At 39.1% G+C, this 16396-nt stretch overlaps 1 protein-coding gene across 2 annotated transcripts in view; it reads right to left on the bottom strand.

Annotated features, from left to right (window-relative positions):
- kpna4 (karyopherin alpha 4 (importin alpha 3)) overlaps positions 1–16396 on the bottom strand; it is a 37322-nt gene that overhangs the window by 11537 nt on the left and 9389 nt on the right. Inside the window, exons 2-15 of one of the 2 annotated variants that reach the window (XM_067995368.1) lie at positions 15898–15942; positions 15416–15505; positions 12859–12888; positions 12715–12767; positions 11591–11686; positions 11299–11384; positions 10631–10717; positions 8025–8194; positions 7864–7908; positions 3653–3784; positions 2258–2416; positions 1335–1439; positions 860–931; positions 485–647 (exon numbers count right to left, since the gene is read on the bottom strand). In XM_067995368.1, coding sequence (XP_067851469.1) covers positions 485–647; positions 860–931; positions 1335–1439; positions 2258–2416; positions 3653–3784; positions 7864–7908; positions 8025–8194; positions 10631–10717; positions 11299–11384; positions 11591–11686; positions 12715–12767; positions 12859–12888; positions 15416–15505; positions 15898–15942 — 1333 coding nt within the window. The remainder of the gene's footprint in view (positions 1–484; positions 648–859; positions 932–1334; positions 1440–2257; positions 2417–3652; positions 3785–7863; positions 7909–8024; positions 8195–10630; positions 10718–11298; positions 11385–11590; positions 11687–12714; positions 12768–12858; positions 12889–15415; positions 15506–15897; positions 15943–16396) is intronic. The other variant, XM_067995369.1, reaches the window with a different exon arrangement.

Below are 16396 nucleotides of genomic sequence, written 5' to 3'. Positions count from 1 at the left end.
TTTTAGATCTCACCATATTTTGTGGTCAAAAGATTGGAATGAGGAAGTTTCCAACAAATTATTGATACATAATATGATTTAATGGGACACATTGAATAAATGTGACACTTGACACCACTGCAGAAACAGAATGTCTACTATGAAACCCAAATAACTACTCATCCATCTTCAAATTAAGAATATTAGGATATGTACATAGAGACAGCGTGCAGATTTTGCTTAGCATTGTTCACCTTGGAGACAAGTCAGTTCTGCTCTGTTGCCAATTTGCTGGGAGGCATTCTTGAGGGAAGGCACCTCTTCCCTAACCCCAGTTTCCCTTCACACCCTTACCCACATGACATCAGTGATTGAAAAAACCTTCTACCTAGGAGAAAATCTGGTTGCAGTGTCAATCAAGACTACATTACAAACTTAACATCTAGTTGAAAGTCAAACTCTCTAAGTACTTTCATGCAGAGGATTAAAATTATTTCATTCTTACCACCACATTCTTCAATCAGACTAGCTATTGTTTCTGCCTCATCATCTGCCATCTTGAGGATGTTACTTAATCCGTCCAATACCACTTGCACTACCTGTGAGTCTTTCACTGTTAGCAGGTTACAGAATGGAGGGACTACTTTTTGTTGGATCAGGTATGCAACCTAATGAAAAATAATTTAGGCTGTTTCACATCATATTTCTGTCTTTTACAAAACAGGAATGACAAAACATTTTGTACAAAAAAATTTACACAAAATCCAAGTGAAATTTACAAACTAAAACTTTACAATGAAATACAATAGCTTATCAATGAATTAACTCTATGACTTCCTGACACTGTCAGCAGTTTTACCTAAACTTTAGTATTACCCACCTGTTCTTTCCTGCCACTAATAGTTAAATTACTTATTGCCCAAGCAGCTTCCTTCTGAGTACCAAAATCACCCTAGGTAGGAAGAAAAAGAAAAAGTAAGCAAGCAAGCTAGAATTTAAACCACAGTGAAGTAATGAAGCAGAACTGATTTAGAATTTTTGGGGGCTATTTTAAAATCATATGGACCCAGGAATACTGTTCTTCTCTGCACCGTTGTATATAAAAAAGGAATGACTTTACAAACCATTACATTTCTAATAACATTGCTCTCCCTGCGACAACTTTTTGCACTTTATCACTTTGACCAGGTTTCAAAATATGGAAATGGTTCTAACATTCCCTTTGTATACTGAATTGAATAATAGTTTATCTACATAATTCAATTAAAAAATAAATTGCATAAAGCATTTTGAAAAGTCTCAACATGAAAGACACTATATAAATGCAAAAGAAAAATCAAGTTGTAGCCTCTCACCTTATCTAAAAGATGTATAATCATAGGAACAAGGTTTGCATCAATCACTGCTTGTACTTGCTGCTGGTTGCCAGCTGTGATGTTGGATAGGAACCATACTGCCTCCTGTATAATTAGCGGACAGAAGGGAGGTCAAGTAAAAGTACAAAGTGCATTGAGCATTTATTTAGAAGTAACATTTGTCTGTACTGTTCTCATTTTTTTTTGAGGCATCTGGACTTTATGAGCAAGCATTTAAATTATGCATATTAACTGATTCACTACTGAAAATGTCTTTGTACAGGGTAGGTATGGGCTGCAGAAAGCAACTTCCCAAAGACAGCGTACAAGTTCAAAGATCTTACTTGAAAATATATTTTTAGATGCTAACTCTGTTGGATCAGCTCACAGGGTCACAACAATGCCACCCAGTCAGAGAATTCTGGCATGCCCAAGCTGGCAAGTGGACTGTTTGAGGCTGTAATCATCAGCAAAAATCACACTGTAAAGCCCCTCAAATGAAATGTGATTGCCTTCAGATGCACTTCAGTATCAGCACTGGTGTTCACAAATGAAATCAGATCCACATTACCAACACCCCCCTCTCTCTCTCTCTCTCACTCACACACACACACACACACACACACACACACACACACACACACACACAGTATTTTTTAAACTATTGTATCTTGACATTATTGCATCGTTACAAAAGAATATTTCAGAAAATCAATTTTTCTATGTATATGTTACTTTTAAATATTTGTATCTTACCATTAACAAAGTCACATTAAAAAGCACCCCAGCACTTAACACACAGACACACAGAGCCAATAATCTCCATTTCATCATTTCCAACAGAACTGCTCTAAATGTTATTAGACTTGATAAGGAACAAGAGAACTGTAGCTATACATAATCCATATGAACATGGGATTTACCAGGCAGAAGTGAATGCTGGAGTTTCTTACTTTATTGATTTTCTCTTTAGGATGAGTCAGCAATCCTGGGAAATGAGAAAGAGCTTCGCAGTTGAGGACTACTTGTGTTTGTTCATCAGTACCAGTTACAATATTTCCCACGGCTCGCAAAGCTGCAGTCTGGGCAAATGTCAATATTTTGTTAAATCACAAAAATGTATATACAAATAAGTTTTATCCTGCTTTTTTAAAATACCAGAAAGTGCACATATTGGAACATTTACATATTTCTCTTGGTAAATACTGGACAGCCAAAAACAAATTCATGTATTTACTAAAAATAGCACACATTCATTGAAGCTAATAATTATACTACTTTCTTAAGATCATTCCAACATGTACCACATTTTGCAACATTTGTTTAATCAATAGTACCTTTAATTTAAAATCACACGTATATAACTCATTTAATTCTCCAAGGAATTGCAGCAGTATCAACACTGAATCAGATTCACAGCTATGTGGGTCAGATTGAAATCACAGAAATGCCAATTTTAACTCGTGAGACTCAACTCAGGGGCATGAAGTTTCAGCCAGGGGAGCAATTGACAACATGCGCCCAGCATGCGCTGGTTTTGCTGAGGTGAAATTATGCTCAAGTTTCTGCGCAAACTCATTAACATAAAATCTCCCATGAATCAGTGTAATCAATTCGTGACTAGAACACGGCATGCTCCAGCATCACGAAGAGGAGTGGGAGTACCAGGAAATGAGCCATTCTTCAATTGACTGATTTAATGCTCCTGGTCTTACTATTTAATTGTCTTCAATTGACTGCTTTGATCTGTCCCTAATACATAAGACCTGTGACCAGCAGGGAACTGAAGCCACGCAGGTATATCCTGCTCTGCTGTAATTGACTGAATTTAGACTAATTCAAACTGAATTTGAAGTAACTGCAGCAGAAGAAGCACAACAGGGGTTAGGCTTCAATTGACTGCTGGTCACTGAAGGTACGTGTGATCAACATTGCATTCATGTGACCACTGAACCAGTGTAAAAGATCGCGGCTATGAGTATAAAGTAGTTATGGGCTCAATTTAAGTTTAAAATTCCGCGCTCTTTGGTGCTACTTCATTTGATTCCGCCCAGATTATGCTGATATCTGGGTGGAAATCATGCTGAAACTCCAGTTCAGGGGCTCCAAGACTCAACTCTAGGGTTCTGTGCTGCCTCAACATAAATAAAGCAGAACACATAATGATAAATGTTAAGTTCATCTTTAAACTTTTGATAAATAATAACACAGCAAAAACTTGAAAGGTAAAGATGCAAATGTTTTTACAAATTTAAGATTTTATTTTCAGCCAAAAGATCAGAGGAATATGTTCATTGCTCGGCTGACAGTATCCTTACCTGAACTTTGACCTCCTGATGGCTGAGAAGGGGCACCAAATGAGGAACTATCCCTGAATCTATAACCATCTGAATCTGCTCATTTCCAGCATCTGTTAGGTAGGACAGGGCCCAAACAGTGTCTACTAAAATCTGAAGTCCACAACAACAAACATTCAGTATATGAGCAACTATGTGAAAGTTACAATAAAGAAAACTCTAAAAAGTTTTTTTTTAAATAAGGTTCCACTTAATTCAGCAGTATATGGAAAATACACTGAGTGGCATCAGGTTAGTAAATCACCCCAAAGGCACAAGTGGTACACTTCGTTCTACACACCAGGTATCTAGTGCATTGCCAGTTTACTAAATGGAGTAACATAAAATATGCATCTATCTATAACATACTAAAAATCTGATGTCTACATGTGCTTTCTGCCTGCACCACTTGAATTCAGTCATGTTTTTGTCTCAATTTTTCCATTATAAATTAGTGTCTACATTTATGGAGAAAGTATTTCTTTCTTCATGTAAATGTTACCTCAATTTAAAAAAAAGGTAACTTGTCTATACTATGTCAGGGCTGTTTTGTTCAGTTGAAAAAGGTTGATGCTAATGGCTTATATCTGTCAGACAGATTCTAATTTTTAAACATAAGAGGCAGAGAAAGTGAGGGAAACCAAGGAGACAAGAGGGGGTGGGGAAGAGAGAGGGGGGCGGTGGGAAGAGAGGTCGGGGGCAAAGGGGTCCGCGCCCCCTCTCTTCTCCTCTCCCCCCCCCCCCTCCAGAGGCGATGAGGAGGGTGGAGAAAAGAGAGGACGAAGAGGGGGAGAGTGACAGAAAATACACAAGAGAAAGACAGGCAATTTCTTGCCTCATTCTAATTTGATTTCTTTGTAAAAAAAACAAAATTTATTTTTGACTGCAAACAAAACCTTGGAGCAAAACAGATGGCAAGGCAGAGTGCGGCCAGGGTGGGGGGTGGGTTGAAAACAGAGTGCAACTGGTTATGGGGTCCTCTAGCCTCCTTGCGGAGAGGGGGGAGAAGAGTGAACGGAGGGTTATGGGTGAAGTGACAGCAGAAAAAGGGGAGAGGACAATTCAGGCATTGAGTGGGTAGAGAAGTAAAGGGAATAATGGAAGGGCAATGGGTACTGAGAAGGTGATGGGGAAGAGGATGTGATGGGAACAGTGAACAGGGAGATGAGCACCAGTAATTGGGGAGATGGGAAGAGAGCTACTGAGGGCCACATTTTCCCCATAATCCCCAAATGTAGCTGTATTAGCTCCTTTCCCTGACATATCACCAACTATTTCCCACCCAAAAAGAAAAAAAGAGTTAAGGGAACAGAAGCAGAAGAGGAGGGACACAGGCCAGAAGAGAAACAGCGAGAAATAGGAACACAAAGACAACAGAGAGGGGCATGAGGGATCATATTCCCTGACTTACAACTTGCATTTATATAGTGCCTTCAATTTACAAAAATGTCCCAAGGTGCTTCACAGAGGCGTAATGAGATATAAATGAATGCAGAACTAAAGGAGGAGATATAAGAAATGACCAGAGGCTTGGTCAAAGAGATGGGTTTTAAGGAGGGTCTTAAATGCGGAGAGAGGTGGAGGAGTTTAGGGAGGAAATTCCAGAGAGTGGGGTATAAAGGCACGACCACCAATGGTGGAGTGACGGAAGGGGGGTTGCACAGAGCCAAAGTTGGAGGAGCAAGAGATCTGGAGGAGATTACATATAGAGGGGTGAGACTACGAAGGGATTTAATCACAGAGCATGCAATACCATGGAGACCGACAATTGTGATACTAAAAATATTTTTATGCACTTTAAACATTTCTGCAACACGAGAAAAACCAGTCATGCTCTTCTGATTAGTTCCTGGGAAATTTGAGCCAATGAAAAAACACTTCACCACTTATCCATCTCATCCACTTTTAAGTAGTGACACAGAAATTACAACACAAAAACAGGTTATTTGGCCCAACTAGTCAGGGTTGATGTTTAACCGCCATAGGAGCAATAGTCCTAATCTCATGTATCCCCACTGGGCACATATCCCCCTTTCCTTCAACCACCTAACTTACTAAATATTGACATGGTGTGTGCTTCAATCACTAGCTCTGGTAGTGCATTCCACAGCCTCACATATCTCAGTGTAAAAGTTTTTCCTGCTCTCTCCCAAGTCTCTTGCATTTAATCTTGCAGCTGTGCCCCAATCTATACCCCTTAATCACTGGAACCAGTCTGTTTATATCTACTCTGACCCATCCCTTCAAAATGTTAAACACCTCTATCAAATTACCCCTTAATCTTCTCTGCTCTAATGAAAACAGACCCAATTTCTTACGTCTTTCTTCGTATTTGTATTTCCTCATACTAGGCCACAACCTAGTGAACCTGCGCTGTACCCTCTCTATTGTCTCAACATCCTTTCTATAGCGTGAAGCCCACAACAGCACACAGTACTCCAATTGTGGTCTTACTAAGGTTTTATATAGATTCACATCAGACTTTTATATTCTATGCCTCTTGCTATAAAACCCAGCATTCTCCTAACTAAGGCCTTATCCACTTGTGGTGTTGCTTTTAACGTTGTGAATCTCAACTTCCAAATCCCTCTGCTCTTCCGCATCACAAAGCCCTCCCGCAAACTATATAATTTTTTTTACCAAATTGTATCACCTCACGTTCACAGACATAAAATTCCACCTGCCACTTTTTTGCCCATTCCACCATCTTATCAATATCCACTTGTGGCTTCCTTTAGTCCTCAGAATTCTTTACTGAGCCACCTATTTTAATATTGTCTCCGAATTTGGACACTCTTCCCTCTAGCCCTATATCCAAATCACTGATGTACACAGTGAACAGAAGTGGTCCCAGAACAGAGTCCAAAGGGACACCAGTACCCACTTCCAACCATTGAGAAACTGCCTGTAACTCCTACTTGGTTTCCTCCCTTTTAACCAGTTTTTAATCCAATTTGCTACCCTTCCCTTAATTCTAAACCTGTTAATCTTCTCCAAAAGTCTCCTGTGTGGTACTTTGGAAAGGCTTTCTGAAAGTCCATGTGACATCCACAGCATTTCGCCCATTCACTATATTCGTCACTTCCTCAAAAGAATTCCATCAGGTTTGTCAAGCATGATCTTCCTGCTTGAAATCCTTATTTCTAATCATTCCCTCTTCATCTAGATTATTTTTTAATTTTACTTTTAAAGATTCCAAAATTTTGCCTGCCACAGATGTTGAACTAACTAGCCTGTAATACCTGGGCTAGCTCAGAATCCCTTCTTATTCCACTGTCTTCACAAACTTCTGTTATACTCTGATTAACTGTGAGAAATGCCACGGGAGACCCATTAGTTGTAAATAAACTGACAAATACTGGACTGTATATTTGATGGTCATAAAAATTTGAAGTATTTGGTGAGCATATATACTATACAAATATACACACACAAAATACAGAGTTGATATTCTTAACTCAAAGACTGCACAGCAGACTATTATCAACACTTGATTATATTGCTAGCCATATATTTTACTATTTAAAATGCATGAAGCTTTTACAAATTGTAATCCACACAAAATTACTTAAGAGCTGAAGTACATGGTCTGAATTACACCACCACCCACAAAAGAGAACTCCCTTCTGATTTTCCTCTTCCTTTTAATGCCGCCACTTGACACTGGCTCCAAACAAGGACAAGTCATATGGAATATTATTGCTGCTAATCAGCTACAATTTATCCTTTCATCTGTAAATTGTTACCCCAACACTGATAAGAGCAATATTTAAACACTTTACAAAGCTCAGAAATTAAGCAAGAACAACTTGGATTTACTCTAGTAAAAGGTGTTCCAGAGGAAAAGAAACTGAGGTCAAGTAATAGTGAGACGATTGAATGCACACAGAGGCACATTATTAGGAGGTTTTGAAGATGGGGAGAGAAGTAGGAAAGTGGAAGGATTTAGGGAGAAAGTGCCAGAGTGTAGTATCAAGACAGCTAAAGACTCTGCCACCAAAAGTGGATGGAAGTGGGGTTACAAGGGAAACCGGATTGAAAGAACAGGAACCACATGCTGGCATGCAGGGCTGGTGGAGATTGGAAAGGGAATGCACTTTCAGCCTTTCAAACATTGTGCAGTTCACTTGTGCAAGCTAAGCCGCACCATTCGGGAGACAATTTATGCACGTGTGCTGACTTCACATACTTACATTAACATCTGTGTGGTGGATGAGCACGCACAAGGCTGGAAGAATCTAGGAAAAAGTTTTTTGTTCGGATTACAATTAGTGCCAATTTTAGCTTTTAAATGATTCAGCTGAGACTTTTTTTAAAAATTGTGAAACAAATTGACAAACCTCAAATTACTTACCTCCTGAATGGTTTCCATTGGTGGGGGAGGGTCCTTGTGACGACAGAGATTAACCATCACCCAAGTGACATTTCGAAGAAAGGTAATGGGAATAGATGGACTAATGAAAGAAAGTAGGGGCTTCACAACTCCCAGACTAATGACATAATCTCTGCATTGAGGGCCATCCCCTGTTTGTAACAATTGAGGGAAAAAATAATTTCAGTTTTAACATCACACAAAGCACAATATGCAAAATGCCAATCAACATGAAAAAACACCAGCCCATTCCATACAAAGCTAAAAGACAGGCAGACTTGCATTTCTGAATGCACATTTCACATCTATAGAATATCTCTAAGTGCTGCACAGCCCATCAAGTACTTTTTGACGTGTAATCAAGTGTTTCTGTTAGCAAACACGGCAGCCAACTTGCACACAGAAAACTCTAAGTGATTAAATGAATAACCAGTTAATCTGTTTCAGTAGTATTGGTTGAGGGATGAATGTTGGCCAGGACAACTAGAGAACGGCCCGCTTTTCCTCAAAATATAGCCGTGATCTTTTACATCTACCTCAACAGGTGGACTGGGTCACCTGAAGACAACATCTCCGACAATGCAGCACCGAGTACTGCAATGAGATATCAGCTTAGGTTATGTGCTCAAGATTGTGTACTTTAACGCACAACCTTCTGATTCAGGCCACCTGAATGCCACCACTGAACCAAGCCAGCACTCAAGGCACATTTAGGCTGTTTAACAATAAAATTAATTCTCCCAATACATCCAAACAAAAAGTAGAATATAAGTTATTTCTACCTGCAACAACTGTCGATCGACATAAAATACTAGCCTAATTATATAAATGCCATTTTTTTTTAAAAAAGGTCTCTTATATAAGTACTCTGAAGAAATGTTTATTTCAAGAAGTATACAATAATTAAAGAATGCATATACTTAAATTTCAAAGTTTCATCCGATGAACTGATCGATCAGATGAAAAAAATGGGTTTAAATATTTTACATCCAATATCTGCCAAATTACATGTATCGAGGGGAAGCTGATGACAACAGAAAATTAAAACCATAAACAAGGCAAGCAAGTATCTTTCTATTTTTCAGTCATTTCTCAAAAGTACGCCCTTTGTTTTCAGTAATGACAATATCATTTTGAAAATGTTAACATTCTTCTCTACCACGTTGAAATAAATTGCAGTATCTCTTCTAGCCTAACCCTAACATACACCAAATAGGATCCGAACACTTGTTGCACACCTTCATCGGCAAAAGAAAACGCAAATAGTAAATTGAATATAAAACACTACAATTCTACATATTGTACAGAACACTCTGTGTGTTTCAAATGAATAAAACATCTTGAAGTTGAGACGCCTATAAAATAGTCAACAACTTGAATTTGCCTATCTCCTATAACATAAAAATACTGCTCAAGGCACTTCACAGAAATGGATGCCAAGCCAGGAGAGAGAGAGATTAGGAGACGTGGAAGACTGTTTTGGCGAAGAGATGAGTTTTGAAAAGATTTTTTTAGAAGGTGGAAGAGGCCTAGGAAGAGAGAAGTGGCCTAAGGAGAGAGTTTCATAAAGCAGGACTGATGCGGCTGAAAGATTCTAATGGCGGGACAGTGGTGGGGCAGAAAGCCAGAATCAAAGGAACAGAGAATTTGGGATGATTTATAGGATTGGAGGAGCTGACTGGGTTAAGATGGGAAAGATTTGTGAATGGATTTGTAGATAAGGATGAGGAAAGTTAAATTTAACACAATGGGAATAGGAAACCAGTAAGGACGGGAATAATAAATTACCAAGACAGGGCAGCACAGGACACAAATGGCAGTTTTGGACAAGATATAATTCATGGGGGCAGGAGGATGGGAGGCCAGCAAGGAGGGTATTGGAACAGTCAAGACTAGAAATGACAAAGGCTCTTACAAGGGTTTCAGTGGTGGAGAATGGTGAGGTGGGGCAGCGATTTTGCAAGGTGGAAGCAAGTAATCTTAGTAATGGATAGGATATGTGGTTTAAAGCTCAGCTCAAAATCGAACAACACGCCAAGATTGCAAACAATTTGGTTCAGGTTGAGAAAATAGACAGGGAGAGGTAATTGAATTAGTAGCAAGAGAGCGATGCATGTGGCAGGGGCCGAAGATGATAGCTTCAGACTTTCCAATAATGAGCTGTAGGAAGCTGTAACTCACTCAGGATTTGATGTCAAACCAGCAGTCTTAAAGCATTTAGGCAAACAAAGAGTCAAGGAAAGTGGTAGAGAGGTAAAGTTGGGATGTCAGTGTACATGTGGAAGCTAACCTAAATTCAAGTTCCAATTTCACAAGTTATGACTCCTCTGTGTTGCAGCCCCTTAACACACCCAGATTTCCTACATAATACAATGGGATAGATTTTCAACTTGTTGCCCAGGGGTAAAGCTAGTATAGTGGATTGACCCCTCATAATAGAAACAGCCCAATTTTCATTTGTAGATGACCCACAATGCCAGTTTTATACCCAGGTGGCAAGTTGCAAATCTACTCCAATAACAACAAAAGAAAGATCCTTTCTAAGCTTTTAACCATCAGAATAAACAATGTTAAATGACAAAACATACCTATGATGTTGCCTAAAGCCCAAACCGCTTGTTCACACACATTCTGATGTGGAGAGTGCAGCAGTCTTAAAAAAAGGGGAACAGCATCTAGCAGGAAGAAGAAAATCAATGAAACAAGTTCTAGAAAGATTTACATTTCAGTAAAAAGGAGAATAACTAGATTTTATTCTTGCAAGGCACATTGCAGTTTACTTTTAGTTTGTTTTAAGCAATCATAATATTGCAGTTAGAGGTTTTAGAATCAGCATCAATGAAGAAAAAGTCCAATTAAAATGCAAAGATGGGGCTTTTAATGTAAAAGTTTGTTCAAAATTTTTAAACTTTGAAAATAAACTATGAATTATTCACAAGTTGAAGCAATTCACAGATAGGTGTTTTCTTAAACCACTGTTCTACCAAGTTATTTAAAGCATTATCCAAAACATACCAAACACAAATCATTTGTTGTCCTAAAGGATTCAATCAGTAAAATGCACACAACTTTGTTTGATTAAACTAAAATTTAAAGTATAGTTTTTAAATTAAACTATCAGGTTGTAAGCTTTACAGGGAATTATTAATTCAAGTTCGTTGCAAATATATTTATAGGGCTACTTGTACAACTACCAGTAATATCTCAGTAGCCTCCAAAATCATAGTATCTAAAAGAAAAAAAAGGCAATACTCACTTGATTTAACCACAGCCTGTGTTTGTTCTGAAGTGCCAGAAGCAATGTTTGTTAAAGCCCATGCTGCTTCAAATTGTAACGAAGGGCTATAAACAAGACAAAGCAAATTAAAAAGTCTGCAGGTCATTTTATGAAGCATTGCAAAATGCAGCTTTTCACTTTAATCATTAAATATCAGAAAACAAAAGCTGTTTTCATTTTATTTTCTTTCAATCCAGAGATTTAAAATTTCAAAACCATTTGTAGACTAAAAAGTTTATTTTAAATAAAAATGGCCATGTTCACTACTCACTTGTCATCTCGTTCTAGACAATGCACAAGAATTGGTAAAATGCCAGAGTTTATTAAATCATCTATTGGTGGATTGCGATCACTTGACAACAGCTTCCTGTTGGAAGAAACAAACAAAAGGCAACTTGAAAACTTGGAAAGTTTTTACTTCAACAACTACTTGCTTTTATATAGCACCTCTAACGTAGTAAAATGTCCCACAGCGCTTCACAGGAGTGTTAGCAAACAAAATTTGGCACCAACCCATATAAGATATTAGGACAGGTGACCAAAAGCTTGCTTAAAGAGGTAGGTTTATAAGGAGTGTCATAAATGAGGGGAGAAGTTAAGAGGCAGAGTGTTTTAGGGAGGGAATTTCAGAGCTTAGGGCCCAGCCAGCTGAAGGCACGGCTCCCAATAGTGGAGCGATGAAAATCAGGGACGCGCAAGAGGCCAGAATTTGAGGAGCACAGAGATCTTGTAGGGTTGTGGGTCATAGGATGGGGCAAGGTCACGGTGGGAATTTTAAAATCGTGACGTTACCAGAACGGGAGCCAAAGTAGGTCAGCGAACACAGGGGTGAACTGGACTAGGTGCGAGTTAGGATACGGCCAGCAGAGTTTTGGGTGAGCTCAAGTTTAAGCAGAGTGCAAAGTGAGAGGCCATCCAGGAGAGCATCGGAAGAGTCGAGTTTAGAGTTAACAAAGGCATGAAGGTTTCAGCAGCAGATGAGCTGAGGCAGGGGTGGAGACGGGCGACGTTATGGAGGTGAAAGTAGGTGGTCTTAGTGATGGAGAGGATATAGGGTCAGAAACTCAGTACAGGGTCAAATAGGACACCAAGGTTGCAAACGGTCTGGTTTAGCCACAGACAGTGGCCAGGGAGAGGGATGGAGTCGATGGCTAGGGAATGGAATTTGTGGCGGGGACTGAAGATAATGGCTTTGGTCTTCCCAATAGTTAACTGGAGGAAATTTCTGCTCATCCAATATTGGATGTCGGACAAGCGGCATACAAATTTTTTAAACAAACAATAGCCTCTAAATTTTCTACAGGAAATGAACTGGCATTTATTTCCAGAGATATAGGTTACTTATATTTTGAGATTCTATCAAATTTTAGAACGTTCAGAGAGTGACAATCTCACCTAGCAGCCTGCACTGCACTGAGCTGAAGCCCTTGGTTGTCACTGGAAGCATTCTGTTCGATAAAATTATTACAATTAGTAAATACTTATTTAAGTTCACATTGTGGCAAATAAAAGTACAATTTTAACATTAAAGTTGGTCACCTGCACTATTGCTTCTAGCGATGTATTTTGCTGCAGAAAGGGAATAAAAGAGAGATAGGAACATTAGTTTTCAAAACATTTTGAAAAAAAGTTACAGTAGTTTAAATTAACACCAGGGCAATTTGTGGGGGAAAAAAAAACTTTGCTATGTTACTAATCTCCCAACCAATTTATTTACTGTATTGTAAATCAGTCCCAAAGCAAAATGTACAAGAACACAAATTTTATTTATGCATTGTTTAGATACACATAGAAAAGTTGCTTACTGAAACTGGTGAACGACAATATAAAATTGCTACAAAACTCTTTACAAAAACAAATCGTGCAATCTGGCAAAATGCCCCCAAAGGCAGACATGGAGTCCCGATTCTAGCCTAACAGATTTTTTAAGAACCCCGAGTATCTTTCAACTTACAATAATAAAGCAGACATAACTTTACCACTGGGTATTACCATTACTGATTAGAATTACGTTAAGGTACATGATAAAGTGCTATGGAATATGACTTATATTTAAGAGAACTGAACCAATAACTAAAGAGTGGCATCATTGCCAGAACCGGAAGATGATTGCATCTGCTTTCATGTATTTTGTTTATATCATGTAATTTTAAGTAATTACAATTAAGTTAAATGTAAATCCTAAATTAAATGGGGAACAAAATTGATATGAATTACAAAGTGATTCTAACGGCACTCAAATTTTCCCCTACAATGAGATCTGTTTTCAATTGTGATATTATCTCCATGAAATAAAAAATATTCTCCTGCATCTACTGTAATTGCTAGTAATGAAAATGTTGTTCTGATTGCAAATATTACCATGCTAAATTCATAGCTAACATTTAGACCAGGATAAAACTAAGTTTAAAATAAGAAATCCAACTTTCATCATAGATTGTTATATATAAGAAACCTTGCTAGCATATAAATATCCATTTGAACAGTGCAAACTTTACAGAAAAATAAATTTCAAGAGCAGCAAATGAACTTATAAGTACAATAATTCATTCACCTCGCTCACCCCAAAAGGTTGGGAAAGAAAGTAATATTTTGACTGTGAAATAACAAGACCTCCGATGCTCGGTTTGGATTCCGCCAGGACCACGCGGCTCCAGACCTCATTACAGCCTTGGTCCAAACATGGACAAAAGAGCTGAATTCCAGAGGTGAGGTGAGAGTGACTGCCCTTGACATCAAGGCAGCATTTGACCAAGTGTGGCACCAAGGAGCCCTGGTAAAATTGATTCAATGGGAATCAGGGGGAAAACTCTCCAGTGGCTGGAGTCATACCTAGCACAAAGGAAGATGGTAGTGGTTGTTGGAGGCCAATCATCTCAGCGCCAGGACATTGCTGCAGGAGTTTCTCAGGGCAGTGTCCTAGGCACAACCATCTTCAGCTGCTGCATCAATGACCTTCCCTCCAACATAAGATCAGAAATGGGGATGTTCGCTGATGATTGTAGTGTTCAGTTCCATTCGTAACCCCTCAGATAATGAAGCAGTCCGAGCCCGCATGCAGCAAGACCTGGATAACATCCAGCCTTGGACTGATAAGTGGCAAGTAACATTCGCGCCAGACAAGTGCCAGGCAATGACCATCTCCAACAAGAGAGAGTCTAACCACCTCCCCCTGACATTCAACGGCAATACCATCGCTGAATACCCCACCATCAACATCGTGGGGGGTCACCATTGACCAGAAATTTAACTGGACCAGCCACAAATACTGTGGCTACAAGAGGTCAGAGGCTGGGTATTCTGCAGTGAGTGACTCACCTCCTGACTCCCCAAAGCCTTTCCACCATCTACAAAGCACAAGTCAGGAGTGTGATGGAATACTCTCCACTTGCTTGGATGAGTGCAGCTCCAACAACACTCCAGAAGCTCGACACCATCCAGGACAAAGCAGCCCGCTTGATTGGCACCCCATCCACCACCCTAAACATTCACTCCCTTCACCACCGGCGCACAGTGGCTGCAGTATGTACCATCCATAGGATGCACTGCAGCAATTTGCCAAGGCTTCTTCGACAGCACCTCCCAAACCCACGACCTCTACCAGCTAGAAGGACAAGGGCAGCAGGCACATGGAAACACCACCATCTGCACATTCCCCTCCAAGTCACACACCATCCCGACTTGGAAATATATCGCCTTTCCTTCATCGTCGCAGGGTCAAAATCCTGGAACTCCCTTTCTAACAGCACTGTGGGAGATACTTCACCACACAGACTGCAGCGGTTCAAGAAGGCAGCTCACCACCACCTTCTCAAGGGCAATTAGGGATGGGCAATAAATGCTGGCATTGCCAGCGACACCCACATCCCATGAATGAATTTTTTAAAATCTCTACTTCCACAATTAGTGTTTGCATCTTACTAGCTTAACTAGCAAATGCTGATCAATTGATCTAATCAGCCAATAATCAAAATGCTGGCGATGTTTCAAAAGCAGAAGCAGGCATGGTGGCAATGTTCAGTCAGTCAACGACAGCATCAAAATTTGAGCCCCAAATTCTACTAAGTATGTCTCATACAGCAGTAAAAGTATTTACCACTCTGATGTCGCCATCAAGGTCAGAGTCTTCGCAAGCATCCTCTTGAGGTACATTTCTTCGCTTTAATAAATGTTCATCCCTCTTGTTCTATACAAAAACAGAAATATCTTGCTGTTCAATGAGAAATAGCAACTTTTCATTGCAACATTAAAATGTCAACAAAAATCCAAATGACTCAAAAACGGTTGACTGTGATTATCCCAATTTTCTCACAGGTGCATGTAATTTAATTTTCTCTGCATATATACAAAGTAACATGTTGATATTCTACATGGCATCTTGTGTACATTCAACCAGTTTAACATTAACAAAACCTTTTAAGCAACTTTTCATCTACACAAAAAAATGCAATCATAGGTTTATATGGTTCTCATTTTCATAACCTCTTACTAGAAAAACAGTTAGCACATAGACTTAGTTGCTAAATATTAACCTCTATTTTTCTTTTGTAGCTGGGTTGCTTTACCAGGCATTCTTACCTTTCTTAGTTCTACAACCACTTCATTTCGTTGTCTTCTCATAGACTAAAGAAAAAGAAAAGTTTATGGTTAATTTAATTTATCTTCCAGGTTACAACAAATTATAATTCTGCTATTTAAATCAAAGGATTTTTTTAAAATTAGAACTGTTATTCTAGCATAGCTGTGTAGATAATAGTGATTAAGGTAAATAGTATTCAAACATGAACATGAACCTCAGCTACTGCCATTCCCATTAATAGTGCAGTATATAGCTATAGATATCTTCAAATCGCTTAGTGGTAAATGCAATACAGGTGGTGCTGACCAAGACAGATCAGGATGGTCCAAGATCTGATCCCATGGCTAGGTGACGAGAGGAAGCAACTAGAGTTCTTACTTTTAAATCGCTATCCTACAGACCTTTACTGGAAAGTGTACATGTAAAGACATAAGGTAGGACTCAGCTAGGCTAGGTTGTTTGGTGCTGAAGGTCAAATACCAACTGACTGACACCCAC

This window comes from Heptranchias perlo, chromosome 13, assembly GCF_035084215.1.
Source record: "Heptranchias perlo isolate sHepPer1 chromosome 13, sHepPer1.hap1, whole genome shotgun sequence".
Classification (NCBI taxonomy): domain Eukaryota; kingdom Metazoa; phylum Chordata; class Chondrichthyes; order Hexanchiformes; family Hexanchidae; genus Heptranchias; species Heptranchias perlo.
Note: the sequence above shows the minus strand (reverse complement) of the source record. Positions and strands in the feature narration are given on the sequence as shown.